This window comes from Phoca vitulina, unplaced genomic scaffold (genome assembly GCF_004348235.1).
Source record: "Phoca vitulina isolate PV1807 unplaced genomic scaffold, GSC_HSeal_1.0 scaffold1, whole genome shotgun sequence".
NCBI lineage: Eukaryota > Metazoa > Chordata > Mammalia > Carnivora > Phocidae > Phoca > Phoca vitulina.
In genome coordinates this window covers 84768828-84785374 of record NW_022589704.1, presented here as the reverse complement: position 1 = coordinate 84785374, position 16547 = coordinate 84768828, and the positions used below count along the sequence as shown (strand labels likewise).

Sequence of the window (16547 nt, the reverse complement as noted above, 5' to 3'; positions counted from 1 at the left end):
CCTACACTTGCCTGGACCACCCAGTAAGTGGCAGTGATGCACCTCCCCCACTTCCCACTTTAGAACAACCAAAAGTAGCCAGTAGCGCACCTCGTCCCCTCCGGCGCATTAAGGCAGAACACCCAGCAGTTGAAATTCACTCCTATCCACCCACCTCAAAATCTTTCCCAAGTCCTATCTTCCCTTATAATTAATGAATTCCCAGCACTTAACTTCTTAAAGCAGGAGTGCATTTGCTGTTTTCACTTCCTCGCCTTCTCTTCAAACCTTGTCCACCACCATCTGCTTTTCAGCTTCATTCTTCCACTAAAGCCATTTTTCCTCATGGTCACCAATAGCCTCTGAATTGTCAAAATTCAATGAGAACTTTTCACCTTTATCTCCCACCATCATTCTTCTGCATCTGAAATGCTTATCCTCATTCCTGAATACCTATCTCTTTATTCTTCTCCAAACCTTCAGGGTTCCTTCTGCATGTCAGTCTCTTTTACTCAAGCAAGGAACTAGGAAGACCTCTCTCTGGTGGGTTGACTCACCTTCTGTATCCAGTTAACAAATCCTACAAAATCACCCCTTCTTTCCGTTGTCACAGGTCAGGTTCTTACCTTTTTTCTTTCCCTGAACCCTGATACCTTGTAACTTTGGACACAGGATTCAATATTTTGGGGTCTCTGTTTCCTCTCCCATAAAATCAGGTTAATAGTATCTACCACCAAAGGGTTGAGGATTCATGTAAAGATTTAATAAGTTAGAATACATAAAATACTTTGAACCATGCCTGGCTTAGTTTAAGGGTACAATGAAGCTTCACTGCTATTATTACATAGCCTTGAGATAGCATTAATCACATTATATTATAAATGCTTTTGAGAGTTATCCACCACCACCACCCCAGACTGTAGGAGATCATGCTTCATGCATCACTGCATTTTCCGGCAAGAGCACAGTGTTTGGCTTATAGTGGGCATGTTATAGCTACTGAATGAGTGAATCAATATTTGTATTCTTTACAATATCCAGCACATGGCAGGTGCTAACGAAATATGCACTGAATCGAATTTGATAGAATTGAATTGATAGGGAGAGAATACAGAGTAAAAAGTGCCGTCATATTAGGTAAAGCATAATGAGTTCATTTTAAGGGAGGAGAAATTTCCTTTGGGACTCCTCCTTGGGTTGAATCTAAACTGATGTATGATTCCACAATCCTAGCAAATTTAGAATTGTTTTAATCTATTTATTTGCTCCCCAGTTTCAGTTTCCACGTCCTGTCAATTCTCTTTGTTGTCATTCTCATAGCGTAGCTTAGGTCACCAACAACCTGGACTCCTGTTATCATCTTTATCAGTAAGCTATTGCTGCATAATGAACAAACACAAAATCTCAGTGACATACAGCAGGAAGCACTTACTTCTCATGTGTCTGTGGGTCAAGTAGCCTGGGGCAGGTTTGACTGGACAGCTCTACTTTAAGCAGAAGGTCTGACTAGACTTGTCTCCTAACTGAGCATTGGCTTCAGTCTCTGCCATATGTATTTATTCTGGATCCCAGACTGAAAGGGCAACAGCTACCAAGGGAAGTTCTTGTCTTGGCAATAACAGAAAAGCAGTCAGGTGAGTAGAAATCTACAGTGCATCTTAAGACCTACATCTGGAACTGACACATGGTCATTTTTACTCACAGTACATTGTCCAAAGCAAGTCTACAGCCAAGCCCAACATCAGTGAAATGGGAGAAATAAATGTTGCCCACTGTAGTGAGTTTTTCCACACAGTCACATGGCAAAAGCGGTGAATGTACAGATCTAATTCAGAGAAGATGAGAAGAATCATGACCAATGATTAAATTTACCACAACTCTATCCTGACTCTGGTCTCCATAACACCTTCCTAGGTGATCACATTAGCCTCTTAACTAATCTCCTTGTGTTCAGTCTTCTTCACAATCTGTGCCTCCATTTGGTTATGAACGTTTTGGCTGTAGGGGATAGAATGCACAGTTAAAAATGACTTATATTATCTCACTAAATAAGAAATCTAGAAAAAAAATGATTTAGGTTTAGAACTTCAACAATGTCTTTGAGGTCTGGGGGTTTTTGTGACTTTTTTAATCATGTTAGCTTTTGTCTGCAAGCTTGTTGTCTCATGGTGATAAGATTGTTGCAGTAGCTCCAGAGTCACATGATTGCACAGCGATGTCCAAAGCAGGAAGAAAAAAGAAAGAATGTCTTCATACATGCCTCTCCTTTCAGCTGGTTAAAAAAAAAAATCTCTTGTAGCTTCCCAAGTCATTTGTCCTTACATTTGACTGATTATAGCTGTCTAATTACTCAGATCTGCAAGGAAGACAGAAGTCAATAGGGAACATTTTCAGCCTCTATCTTACGAATGGACTCTAAAAACAAGAAGTCATGAGGGGAATAGTGTATGTATAAGAAATCATTGGTGTCTGCACACTTTCAAATAATTTAACCTACCTGACTAAAATATTTAAGGCTCTTATAACACATCTTCATCTTCTTTTAAAGCTTAATACATCAAGGTTTCTCTAAATAAGAATGAGTGAATGTATCCCTCAGCACATCTCATTCTTCCTGCCATTTTTCCCCATCACTGATGTGTTTGTATACCTTCCTTCCATCTTCCCTAAATGGCCTTTTGTCCCCTCTCTTACCTCTTCACTTAAATCTTACTTTTCCTTGAGGATTTGTTTCTTCTCTGGGAAGTCTTCTGTGGGCACCAAAGGCTGGTCTGGTGTCCTGCCACATGCTCAATAAATATTTGTGAAATTGATTTGAATAATAATTTCCTTTAGAAGTTTTTATACTTTATAGCATTTCTTCCTGACTATAATCTCTAGCCAATTTAAATTATTCCAACTGAAGTTGTGGGTTATTTTTCTTAGATAATAGTTTATGTCATTTTTTTTTTCTTATAGTGGTGGCTGTTTTTGACCAAGTCTTTGTTACTTGACCAAGGATTCAAAGCAAATACACATGATTATTTCCCACTTCTCTACACTCTGTTGATATGTCTGGGGTTTATCATCTTTCTGTCTCTTAGATGAAAATGTACATTTTCATACTGAAATATGTTTGTGCTTTAGCCTTAATTACTCTCCTCCCTGCTAGGTTGTCCTTAACTCAAGCCATCAACTTTTCTAAGAAATGGATGAAAATCATGACTTCCTTCAAGTCTCATCACATTCCATTTTGACTGCCCCTTTATAATATTTCACTTACCAACCTGTTATGCTGCATTTTATTTTTCTCCCCACTTCTACTACAAATAGTTTTTGAAAATCATTGAAGACCTCCACTGATGATTAAGACAATGTCTTTAATAAGTGTTTATTGAACTTCTAGTATATGCCAAACATTGTCTACTTACTAGGGACCCAGTAAGAAAGGAAATAGGTGTAGTCTTTACTCTCCTTGGTTTTGCATTCTAAGCAGGGGAAAACTAACCAGTAAGCACATCAATCCAATATGCCAGGCAGAGATAAGTGCTCTAAGGAAAGTAAAACAGGAAAGTATCATGGAGAGTTCCTATTGCAGTGCGGCCATTTTTTAGAAAAAAAAAAAAGTGGGTAGGAAAGGCTACAAAAGAGACCTAATGCAATGGAGTTTCATGCAGAGGTCATAATAAGTCCAAAGTCCCTGAGGCAGAAGTGGGCTTGGCATAGACAAGAATCAGTAATGTGGACAGCCAGCAGGCAAGTGATGAGGGGGAGAGAGGGGAGAGGGAGCAAATGAACTCAATTAATGGGTGGAAGGGCAGGTCATGTATTACCTTAGAAGTTGCAGTACGGAACTGGAGTTCATTTTGAGCAAGATGGGAAGCCCTTGAACCTACTAAATATTTGATTCATTCTCAGTAATAAAATCTTTTTTTTTTTTTTAAAAGATTTTATTTATTTATTTGACAGAGAGAGACACAGTGAGAGCAGGATCACAAGCAGGGGGAGTGGGAGAGGGAGAAGCAGGCCTCCCGCTGAGCAGGGAGCCCGATGCGGGGCTCGATCCCAGGACCCCGGGATCATGACCTGAGCCGAAGGCAGACGCTTAACGACTGAGCCACCCAGGTGCCCCTCTCAGTAATAAAATCTATGCTGTTTTTTAAAAATTGGGAAATGGATGGTGGTGAAGATTACACAAGAATGTGCTTGGGGCGCCTGGGTGGCTCAGTTAGTTAAATGTCTGTCTTCGTCTCAGGTCATGATCTCAGGGTCCTGGGATCAAGTTCCGCATCAGGCTCCCTGATCAGCGGCGAGCGTGCTTCTCCCTCTCCCTCTGCCTGCCGCTCCCCCCTGCTTGTGCTTGCTTTCTCTCTCTCTCTGACAAATAAATAAATAAAGTCTTTAAAAAATTTTTTTAAAAAAGAATGCACTTAATGCCACTGAACTGTCCATGTAAAAATGGTTACAATGGTAAATTGTATGTTATGTATATTTTACTGCAATAAAAAATATCTATGAGCAAATCTTGTGGGCCAGAGTCTGTGCTAAGCCCTGGTGACCATACAAACACATAGAGCCTGTAGGCACTCCAAATCTGCTTTGAGAAAATACATTCCATCTATTATAAATGTAAATACACAATGCAAGGTAGGATAAATCATGTTCCCAATGAGAAGACCAGGCTAGGATTTCAGTGTGTTCTCAGAAGCCTTAGTCTGGAGGGATGCCGTTTGAAATAAAAGGATCTTACTCAAATAAGTTTGGGAAATAGTGCATCCTCCAGCCCTTTGTGGGGATTCCCAGTGCAGAATGGCATGTCACAAGCTGTAAGAATACACATGAAAGAAACCTGTTTAACTTTGTTTAACCCAACATTGCTAAACCATTTTGATCATAGGCCTTTTCCCCCCAAATTGCCTATTAACATCCCGAGGAACTGGTATTCCAAAGAACTGATATTAAAGGAGACACAACACTGAGATAAGAAGAAAAGAGTTTGTGGAGAAAGTGTGGTCAGAGCTGAGCTATAAAGGGAAGGGGACACTTAGATGTCGAGGAAGGGCATTCAAGGCAGGAGAGATGTTAAGAAATCCACTTCAAAGTAAATCTGGAACTTGCCTCTTCAAAGATCATTGACCCACTGAACGAATCTTCTAAATATACTGATAAAATTATAATTTTGGTGATCATTGACAAATTTCTTCTAAAACACTCAAGATACCAATTCATTAAGATTAATTACTTTGTAGAAGTTTTCTTAATTCCTTGTCACTATTTTATAAACAACAAAGTTATGCCCTGTCATCCCAGCCTAATCGATGGCGGAGTGTTAGCTTTCTTTCTCTGGGCCCAGGGTCCTCTTCTGTAAAGGAGGGACTTATGGCCTTTGTATCTCTGCAATAGACCCTTTGGAATTAAAGCAAAAAATCAATTCCTATGCAAGACACAGATTTCAGCACGCAGTGGGTATGGAAACAGAATCAAATTAAAGAACAACGCAATCTTGGATTTTAATGAAGCTCATCTTTGTTTCTTTTGCAGATCAAATTTTTGGCTCTCATCTGCACACAGTGTGTGAACGTGAAAATTCCACAGTTCCACGGTTTGTAAAGCAATGCATTGAAGCTGTCGAAAAAAGAGGTGGGTAACTGAATATGCAGCCATTTCCCCCATTAGCGCACCCTCTAAACAACCAATGCTCAAGCTAACAGCGCTCTTTGATTTGTCTAGGAAGCCATGCAATTAAAACTTGACTTTTGTTAATCGGTTAAGAGGATCAAGTTTCTTATTAACTTCACTTTGTTTTTACAATAGGGACATCAGTAATTCCCACTAATGTTCTTTTTTTTTTTTTAATATTTTGTCTGTCTGACATGTTGTTGATTCAATTGCAAACCTCTTGTTTTCAAGCCAGTGATAAAACATTCATAAAATATCAGCACTCACAGTGTTAGAACCCTCCTAACATTCATGTTGGTAGATGTGCCAGAACAATTTTTGGTAAGCCCCCAACATTACCCAAGTGAAGCAAATAGCATTCCTACTCACAAACAGTGATATCCCGTCTTCCATGTGTTTCTGTTCAATATAGAATATGGCTAACTGGTTCTCCCGGAACAATTAACAGATGCACCTCTAGTGTCAAGACGACCTTTGATTCCTATATTCCAGCATTCTGTTTTTCATCGGAAATTATTTCATCTTACCACGGGGAACAAATCAAAACCCAATTGACTCATTTCTTTGCTGGTCTATCTGTGGGGTGTTTTTCCCTCAGACTATGACTTCATTCATTCAAGGTCATTTTCCCTGGAAGATACATACAGTAGATGCAGAATCTCAAAAAGTGTATTGTATAAAAATGTGAAGCTTCATCACCATCTGTTACAAGTTTACAACATATTCCCAGGATCTAGGGGGATATATATCACGTAAAAGATAGAGGTGTTTTCAGAAAAAGAATTGGTGAATCTATTCCCATTTTCAGCTCCCAGTCTCTTAAAACAATAGAACCAAGGGGAAAAAAATCTTTACCAAGTTATCTACTAGGAAAAAGCCATTTTAATTCTCTCAGTGTTACCTGGCTTTATTATAGAAGCATAATAAAAATGGCCTGCAATTTCCAACTCCTGGAAATTCATACTTTAATTATACTGTAAGGACAGCCTTGGGATCCTATTATTCCCATATCAGTAGGGAATGAGAGAATAACAAGAAGGGGACGAGTGGGTAGGGAAAGTAGATAAAGAGAGTGGCTTTGGGGGAAAGCATATCAACACATCAGAGAGAAGAGCCGAGAGCTCACAGAGGGTAGAAAACAGTAAAAGCAGAATGAACACAAGGAGAGGTATCTGTGAGGAATGGAGTCAATTGGAGTTTAGAGAGAAATGTGTTTTTATTGCATGTTGCAATCTCGTTTAATTTTATAAGTTCATAATTTAGGAATAAATATTATTTAATAAGTACTTAAAGCCAAAATGGATCACTGAGAATGTTATAATGTTATTATTGCCAATAGCTAAATTATCATTATTTTCAGGAAATCTTCATCCACTTATAAATACTCAGCACCGACAGTGTGAGCACTATTATATTAGAGCAAATATCCGAATAGGACTTTGGGGGAGCTGTACATAATAAGACGTGCACACATGTAATAAAAGGACTCTGTACCTCTCTATTTATGTACACACCCGAGGCAAAATGAAAACTCCGCTAGATATAGCCTGGTGGTGTGCAGATACCATAATACAGTAGAGTAGAAAATATCTATAAATAGAAACTGTATCTTCTGTTCACGGCATTTTGTTGGCGATTTTTAATAAAATAAGACAATGTTTTTGCTGACAGCAACAATCATATCTGGCATTATATTTCATTGTCCCAATGTTTACTTTTAAAATGAATTTGTAGATCCAGCACTAAACAGGCGCTAATCACACATATGATTATTAAAATGACTCCTAAGCATTTTAATGAAACTCAAAGACTTTATAATTCCACAAAGCAACTGATAATTCAAAGCACTTTGGCAGTGTCAGCTTAAAGGAACTCTATGGAAATATTCAATAAAAACTCAGAGGCACAAGATAAACCTCTCACATCATTGCAAGATTTACAAATGTGTACTTTTGATTATATTTTTCTATGATCATTTTGTTGGATTAATATTCTTACATTTATACGCCAATTCTATTTACTCAAAGTGTTGTTTTTACTAAATTCTGGCAGAAAGCACCTTAGGACAGAAATAATTTATGTGAATCTAAGTCCAATGTTTATGCAGGCTTCTGATGACATTTTATGCCGGGGTTGGTATTAGGAAGTAGCATATAAAGGTGCCAAGTCTCTCAGCACGGCTGGGACTCAGCATATCTAGAGCCCTCCTTCTAATGGCCAGATCCTCCTCCAGCCAAGATACTCAACGGCAGAGTCATGGGAAATGCTTATGGACCAGTTATGGGAAAGGCACATTTAATGAAAATTGTGTGTTTACTCCCACAGTCTTAGGGAAATGGCCTCAAAACTCACAATAGCAGTACACAGGGTGTTATAAAAAGATTTGTTTCCTTTCTTGTTCTCTTAGGATTATTTCCCCCACCTTTACAAAAGAATCATCTATAAATTATAGCTGTATTTTTGTAATACTTCTCACATGGTTGATTTTGAATGAAACAGTCTCAGGAAGGCAGATCTCACTATTGATTGATTGATTCATTGATTCATTGACTGATTCATTCATTCATTCATTCATTCATTCATTCAGTTATTTGTCTTACTGGCTTGCAATAGACAGAACCAAATTGTTCATGATCCTGTAGTCTACCAGGGAAAATCTACCCAGTGCTTGGCATAGTTGCATTCTTTAATCAACCCTAGTAAAGTGATATTAGTCACATTTTAAAAATTTTGCATCTCACAGACATGCCTAGAAGAAAATCTATTAGTGAGCCGAATGTAAACCAATTTAGCGAATAACTTGTTTAGTGTGTTTCCTTATCTTGATTTGGTTTCCTTTATTCCCTTAAACCACCAGAGCATTTTCCCTCTCACCAACTATTCTAACCAGATTAAAGTACTTTTTGTGGTTTCTGACATTGTCTGCTCAGCCTAGAGAACATACACAAAACTTGGAGGGAAACTGTAAAGGAGCATGTTAGTCTTTAAAGCTCTTCCAAGGGTTTCATTCATGCTCGTATTGCCTTTACAGTTGTAGAGCATGAGTAGAGTTAAGCAGCCAAAGAAAAACTCAGTTTATGTTTTTTCTTCCAAAGCAGTTTCCGTACAAATATCGAATCATTGTTCAGCTAATGCTCAATACATATGATAAAGTGACCCAAAGCCTGAGGTCATCCGGTACTTTTCTTTGGGTCCGACAAAACAAGCATGCAGAAAGAGGCGTTGTGACATACTGGTAGTATGTAGATCTAAGCAGTGAGAATTCCACTTTTCACTACTTATAGAATACTTTGTGTAGTTTAGGATGACCTCAAAGTGTATAGAAATTGCTTACTTAAAAATACTTAAAAATAAGGTGAGCTGTATCGCTCAGAAGAGAAGGGCTTAGGAGATGTGACTTAAACAAAGTATGTAGTCTACACTGATGCAATTGGTATTAAGACCTTAACCTGTAGTTCTTTTTATGTAAAAAATGTAACTGGCTGATTACTCTGTGAAGGTGCATCCCTGGGAAAGAGCCTTACCCAGTACCTGACACGCTGTAAGCACTCGGTAAATTTTGGGTGAATGATGTAACACATACCAAGTGTTTATTGTATTCCAGCAACAAGTATCTCTTCAGTGCCTACGCATGTGTCATTCTCCATGCTACCAGTTGAGAATATAGAGGGACTATACATTAAGCATAAAGACAATTCGCTGAGTACCAAACTATTATGAGTGTTATGAAAGAAAAGAACAGGTACTAGAAGTGAAAATAAACCGTATAATATTCTTTTTTAAGGTAAGGGGAGTTTGTTTGCTTAAAAATCACATAATAGAGAGTGGGGGGAAAGGAGAGATATTGGTGAAAGGGCAGAAAATTGCAGTTATATAGGCTGAACAAATCTAGATATCTAACGCACAGGCATGATGACTATAGTTACTCTAAGACAGTAGGTTGCAGGTGTTCTCATCACCCACACACACAAATTAGTAGATATGGGAGGAGATGATATGTTAACTAGCTTGACTGTAGTAATCACAGCAAATCATCATGTATACCTTAAATATATCCAATATACTAAATATATTATGAAATATTACTTAATACTAAATATACGATTAAATATATTTTAAATGACATAATAAACCCTGAATAATAAACACATATTTGTCTGGCTTCAACCTTCTGCTGAGAGCAGAAGTTTAATTCATCTTATTTCCCAGGTTATTTTCCTGACGTATCATACTAATGCAATATGAGGAGTCACTTCATGTGAGATATCCAAAAGACAGTCCTTTCTCCACCCAACAATACCAGACTTTCCCAAAGACTTCTTTCATATATAATGGAGTTAACTAAATGAATAATCATATTTCTATTCTAAATACATTTTTATGTATCTAATATATGTTTGTCTATAAGGGAATAAGACCGTTTAAAAAGGTCAGTTTCGTTTGGACAGGAATTCATCCTTTGGAATATGGTTTAACAACACATTCTTCCTCCATGAGCCTCAGTCCTAGTCAGTATGCCCCCAGACTACTTACCAGCATTAAAATGACACCTGGAGATCGTCACAAATGATGTGAATGTACTTAACACTACCTAACTGTACATTTAAAAATGGCTAAGATGGTAAACTTTATATTATGTGGGGTTTTTTTTAACCACAATTAAAAATAAATGGTACCATTTGATGATTCGGCAGATGCTAATCACCAAGTTTGTCCTCTTTCTTTATTCTGGAACACAAAATACTATGACAAGAATGATACACAAAGTTACATTTTTGACTTGGTGCCCAAAATCCACCCTGGGATACATAACCTTGCTTTAAAGATTTAAGAAAGACCTTTAGTCTACTTCTGAGAAGGTCCTCAGCCTCGAAAACTTTATCTCTCAACTTGACTTCTTAGCAGCTGTTATATTTTTTTTGCTGTCATTTGTTTGACAGGATCCAGTTATAGGTTCCGATGTCTGTTTAAAGAAACAAGGAGGCTGTTGGCTTTAAAATTCCCTCATTGCCTGTGTGATCAGCACTTTCCCAGGCTTTTCTACATAGTTTGCCAAGCAAAGGGACTGACCTTTGTAGCAAACACTTTTTCATTTCAAAATGCTCACTTTGATTTTTGTCCCATTTTATGCTCATTCCAAACTGTTTACAACCCACTAAAAATGACTGTGAATTATATGTTTGTGTAATGGATTCCTTTTGTGGTCAGAGTGGAATGTTTACTTTGAACAATTAGTTATCTTTGGGTAGATTATAGCAACTTGGAAAAAGAATGACTAAAATTATTATTATACCTTAACTATTTCTTTTTGGTAATTCCTCTGCTATTACATGAAGTTTGAGAGAACGTCACATCAACAAGCCCATGGCATTATAAATGAAATCTATTTCTCCAATGTGGGGATATTTAGACATAATCATTAATATTATACGAAGGTAGAGTTATATACTTACTCAGGGATATGCTTATCTGACTCCTAAAAATTCAGAACATCGAATATACATAAATACATGGATCTTTAAATACATAAAATAAATACATGGATATTTACTATATGTGTGTGTGTGTGTGTGTGACATTTGCATATTAGGTAAGGTATGTACATGTATGTATTTATTATACAAATAACAGACATGATTGTAGTATAGCTATTATGCTAAGACATACCAAGCATTGTCCTTGTGAATATAATTTTCCTGATACTTGATTCAGTGCATCAGTCTGCCTCTTGGGATCTTAGCAAGTGTTCACTTGCAAAAATAAAACTTTACATAGTCTTTTCCCAATGCCTGAGAATCCAGACCCCTAAAGTACAGATCAAATTGCCTTCACGATACAAGCTCTGCTCCCAGTTCTGCTAATTTTGTACTGTTCATTCTTTCCCACTTTGGGATAATCTATTATAGTTGGATCCAGGCACGCACGAAAGGCTGATACTTCCATGAGGAATGTGCAATTTGTACTGTTTAGTTTGTGACGAGATTCTTGAAAACTTTTATGATTCTATCTTGTTCCAGAGAGACTTCTGCTTGCTAGTTTTATAAGCAGTGAGTGAAAAAAAAAAGTAACAAAAACAAAACAAACTGATAAAAATTACATGCTCAAAAAAAAAAAAAAATCAAGAGTTCAAGATAAGCACTTTTTCTTTTTCCCCAGAGAATATTTGTGGACTGAACAAAAATGTTTCTGAGGGCACTGGCCTATGTGTTGCTTTTTTTTTTTTTTTTTTAAGTGCTTGCTTTTCATGCCTAAAGTTAGGCATCCACATGCAATTACAAAAGAGCTGATCCTCAAAGAAGCTCCGTACAAGTTTGCCGCGAATTTTCCGTGGGTTTTATTTGTGAGTTAAAATTAAGTCCAGTTTCGTGTTTTTGTGTTTTGTGTTTTGTGTTTTGTTTTGTTTTGGTGCAACCCCAACGACAGCCACCTTCCTGACAGCTTTAGTGTTGTGCTGGGTCCAAGTTGGAATTGGAATTGGCTCTTTGGGGTAGTCGTGCTGGGGCCTCTGTGTCTGCAAGAAAGCCACATTCAGGGCTAGAGGGGAAGACAAAATCAAAAAAGAGTAAACAGGAAACAGCCAGCAAGAGTATAAAAGAGAAACTGGGAAAAGACAACCAAAAGAAATCAGAGATGACAAGGTGGAGAGAGAGAAAAAAAAACTGCATTTTGCAATTAAGAAAACAAATGTGGATGAAAGGGCACTCTTGCAAGGTCCCGTAATGAAGAGAAGACGGTGATTGAACGAGTTACCAAGTCGACCATAGTTACCTGAGACCTGCTTCTCTGTTCCAGAGAAACTTATTCCCACTTAAGAAAATACTTGTAAGTTCAATCTTGCTGTTGAATGGCAAGCTTACCCTGAATGTTCACAAATTCTGTGTGCCCACGGTTGGGAATTAAGTCACTATACTTATTAGTGACATTTCATGGAGTTTATCTACATCTCGCAATACACAACAGTCTTATTATCAGAAAGAGGGCTTAAACATAACAGAAGTTAATGGAGGAATAAATGTGCAGTTCAATAACCAGCAAGGCTATCTAATGTATCCAGCAATGTGGCTCTGGTCAAATCAGTCAGTGGATATTCCCACACTTTTGCGTCCAGAATGCATGAGAATAAATAATATCTCTTCCCAGATAAAGCCTGAGTCTAATTTCCAACCTCCACCCCCACCCGGTTCCACCCCCATGTTAAAGTTTAGGTTCTTACCATACTTTCCCTTCGAGTCAGTTGGAAGGAAACAGAGCCAAAATTAATACCTTAGGAAATTAGTCTCTTATTGTGTGAATGGAGGATTTAAATAATGCAACACCTCCTCATGTCGAGATGTAATAGTCTAAAATATCCTATAGCAGTGTCATTTATATGATGAGAGTTCTGGGTCTGGGAGTTTTTCTATTATAAGCCCCCATATTCAGAAGTTAATAGTTCAACCATGAAAATAATCTTGGCTGAAAGTTGGCAGGATGTTTTAGCCTGGAAGCAAATGTTTACAAAATTTGAAAAAAAAAAAAATCACATGCATTTGGAAAGCTTTCAGGTTTTCAATAAAAAGGCGCAAAAAAAATAATAATAATAAGGCAGACAAAGATTTTCAAATATTTGTTGCCCTGGGATTCAAAACTGGATTTGTAGTTTTTAAATAGAATTTTAAAAGATTCTTGTTGCATAATGTGAACCAACTGATTAAAAAAATAATCAAAAAATTTATCAAAGCTCTCCCAGAGTGTCACTTTGTTTTGTGAAATAATCTGTTGTTTTTTGGTTGAACAAGAATCTATACATTATATTTTTATAAACATTTCACTAGAGCTTAAAAATTTGTGATAATTAAGAAATCTTAAGTTAATTCAGGAAGCTGTGAATGAGAACAAACTATTATACTCTTTTGTGGGTTTCCTAATAAATAAGGTTCCCTTTTAAAATGTCTAGAAAAGAATTTCTTTTTTCAAGGAATTTTCACACTCTCAAATGAAGTGTGCAACTTAAGCATTAATCATTGATCTACATATAAATTAAAAAAGACATACAGATTCCAGAAGTAGTTGCATGGGTCCATATAATTGAACATGGCATATTTTCCTCTGTAGGATGTTTTGGAGTAATTTACTCATCCCCTGAAAAGATTTTTTGTCTTAGTGATTCTTCTAAATTCTGTGAAAGGTTATCTTACAGTTTGTGGAATTAAAAGTGTGTGTTTTCTTGGGTTCAAGTAATCTTTTCCTTGCTAGTTTTACACCTTTTTGTCGAATTTTATAATTTTCAAGCCACTTTCTATTTTCAGTTCAGACAAAAAAAAAAAAAATCGGGGGCAGGACACTTTGAGAGGAAAAACTGCAAAACCAAAATAACTCTAAAATGATACTGCTGTAAGAGTTCTTGAGCTTATAGTAGACTGTAGACCCAAAATGTCGAATCACACAATTTTTAAGGAAATAAGAATGTCCTGAGATTTAGAGTGAAAGCACAGCTTACAGAAGAAAAATATTTAAAATATTACCCTCAGTCCATCATGTGCTACTTCATGTAGAGAGCGTGGATTTATTTTTAACTCTTCACAGTACCTGGCACATAATGGATTTTCAATAAATGATGAATGAACGGATAAATTACATTCAACCTTGCTTAAATCTTCATGGAAAGTTACACACCATTGTTACACCTGCATATCGTTGAAACTTAAAAAAAACAAAATCAATGACCATGTCGTTGGTTGAAGATAGCTGTATGATTTGCATGGTTTTCCAATCTATTTTCTAAACATGTAAACCATTCTGATAATTGTATATTATGTCATTCTAAATGATATTATTTTCTATCTATACCCAGCTACACTAAACATTTGAAGGTATGTTTCCTTAAAGATTTTATGTTCATCGGTTTTTGGATACTACATTTAAGTGTGCCATGCAGCAGCTGATAGAATACCCATTCTTTACTCATTTTCATCAGAGGAAGTCATATCCCATTAGATATTGTTTCAACACCAATAGCCTGCTGTTTTGAATCAAGTAATTGAATGGCAACTATGACTTATAAGTGACATGCCTGAGAATAGTCAGGAGTAGGCTCGGGTCTCATAACCACACAGAAAGTAGCACACCATATCTTTTCCTCTAATTCAGACTTGGAATAACAAGCTGTTGCTGTTCTGAGTGTTCATTTACTTCCCTGTGAACAACTCATCTTCTTGATTCAGTGTTTATTTTTTTACATAAATCTGAGGAAATTTTTATTTTGATGATAATTTCTTGAGTTGAGTCTGTCAAAGAATCTGAAGTAAGATATATATGGTCAACTACACAGACTTGTCAATTGGAAGCTAATGAAGACAAGATACCGATACTCTAAATTCTGACATGATTTTGCTATTGGATATTGATTTCATTTTCTCCAAATTTACTTTATGACAGAAAAGTTAAACTCTGCAGACACTATCAAAAGCTCTCTAAAGACTTTGAATATGCAAGTGCCATTAAAATAGGATTGTTGACTTTCTTGTCTTAAAAATGATGATCTTCTTTTTATGTTTTGCATTTTTTACCGTTTGTGTTAACTTAATTCTTTAGTCTCCCTACAAGGCAGTGGAACACCTAGCAGACAGTATAGTAATCACTGTAGTAGGGTTTCTTTCCTTTCATCTTAAATGTCAGCTGTTGACCTGTATTTGAAATTGTATGGGATAATATTGGAGTCCATGCCCTTAGCCCAGAGTTTGACAGCGTAAGAAATGTGTGTTTTCCTCTGGATTTAATTCTTGACTCTGGGATTTCTCTATCCATTCTTTCAGTGTAATCTCAATGATACCAAAACCTTCAGTGATTTCTTTAATGACTTCAGAGTTCCTGTTTTTCAGAATGACTCCTCAAGCTATGTCTTATTCTCAGAGCTGAGGTCTAAGAAAAACCCTTCTTGAATTTTCCTCTGGCATCTCAAACTCAACTTCTTCAAACTGCACTTATCACTTTCCCTAACAAATCTATTCCTCCCTCTTTATTCCTTAACTCAGTCAATGGCATCATGGCCTATTTTTCCCATTCCTCTTTTCTTTTGCCCCCCCCATTCTTCTAAAAAGAAATATGTTGGATATTTTGGACTGTTCTCTCTACTTACACAGAGCATTATTCACCAAGTCTAATAATCTCTCCTTTCTTACTATCTCTTGAATCTGATTCACCTTTTCATCTGCTATGGCCTTGATTAGAACCCCATAATTTCTTTTGAGAAAAACCTCCTAATTGATATTGCCTTTGTTCTGTTTTCTGCCCAGGCCACCTTCTCAATAATGACAACATCATTCTTCTTTAACACAAATAGAATTGTGTTATGCCTTCTTAGAATATCCCTCAATGGTTTCTTTTCTCCATCAGGATAAACAAAATTCCATCTTAATTATCCCCATAAGCATATGACCTCTGTCTACGGTCAGGTTTCATATTCTCAGAAGCTGCTTCCTATGTTCCAGGAATATCAACTACATCAAGTTTTTCCAAAGGTTGGTATTTTTCCATGCGCTGTTCCTTCTTTCTAGGGACCCTCTCTTTGCCCATCCACCTGGCAAATTCATATTCATCTTCTTGTGCATAGCACAGGAATCCCCTTATTCAAGGAATATTCTCTGATTTATATCCTCAACCACCCCTCCATGGTCTCTTGAACATTATTAAGATTTCTCTCTGCAGTGTTCCAATGACAGTTTTGCTCTCCCTAATACAGCCCTTATTGCATGGGGGTGTGATGGCTGGTGTCTTTACCTGTTTCTCCATCTAGAGTATGAGTCCCAGAGTTAGGGACTGTGTCTGGTTCATCTCTGTCTCATCGGTGCTTAGCATACCAAAACTGGCATATGGTATGGGCTCAATTCATGATATATGATTAAATGGATGAAGAGATGGATATTATCCAA

General features: G+C 37.0%; 1 protein-coding gene across 2 annotated transcripts in view; it reads left to right on the top strand.

The window, feature by feature from the left end:
* The window catches only part of ARHGAP15 (Rho GTPase activating protein 15), a 602789-nt gene that overhangs the window by 376855 nt on the left and 209387 nt on the right, over window positions 1–16547 (top strand). For both annotated transcript variants that reach the window (XM_032411154.1, XM_032411161.1), the window contains exon 11: window positions 5500–5598. In XM_032411154.1, the coding sequence (XP_032267045.1) occupies window positions 5500–5598 (99 nt within the window). The remainder of the gene's footprint in view (window positions 1–5499; window positions 5599–16547) is intronic.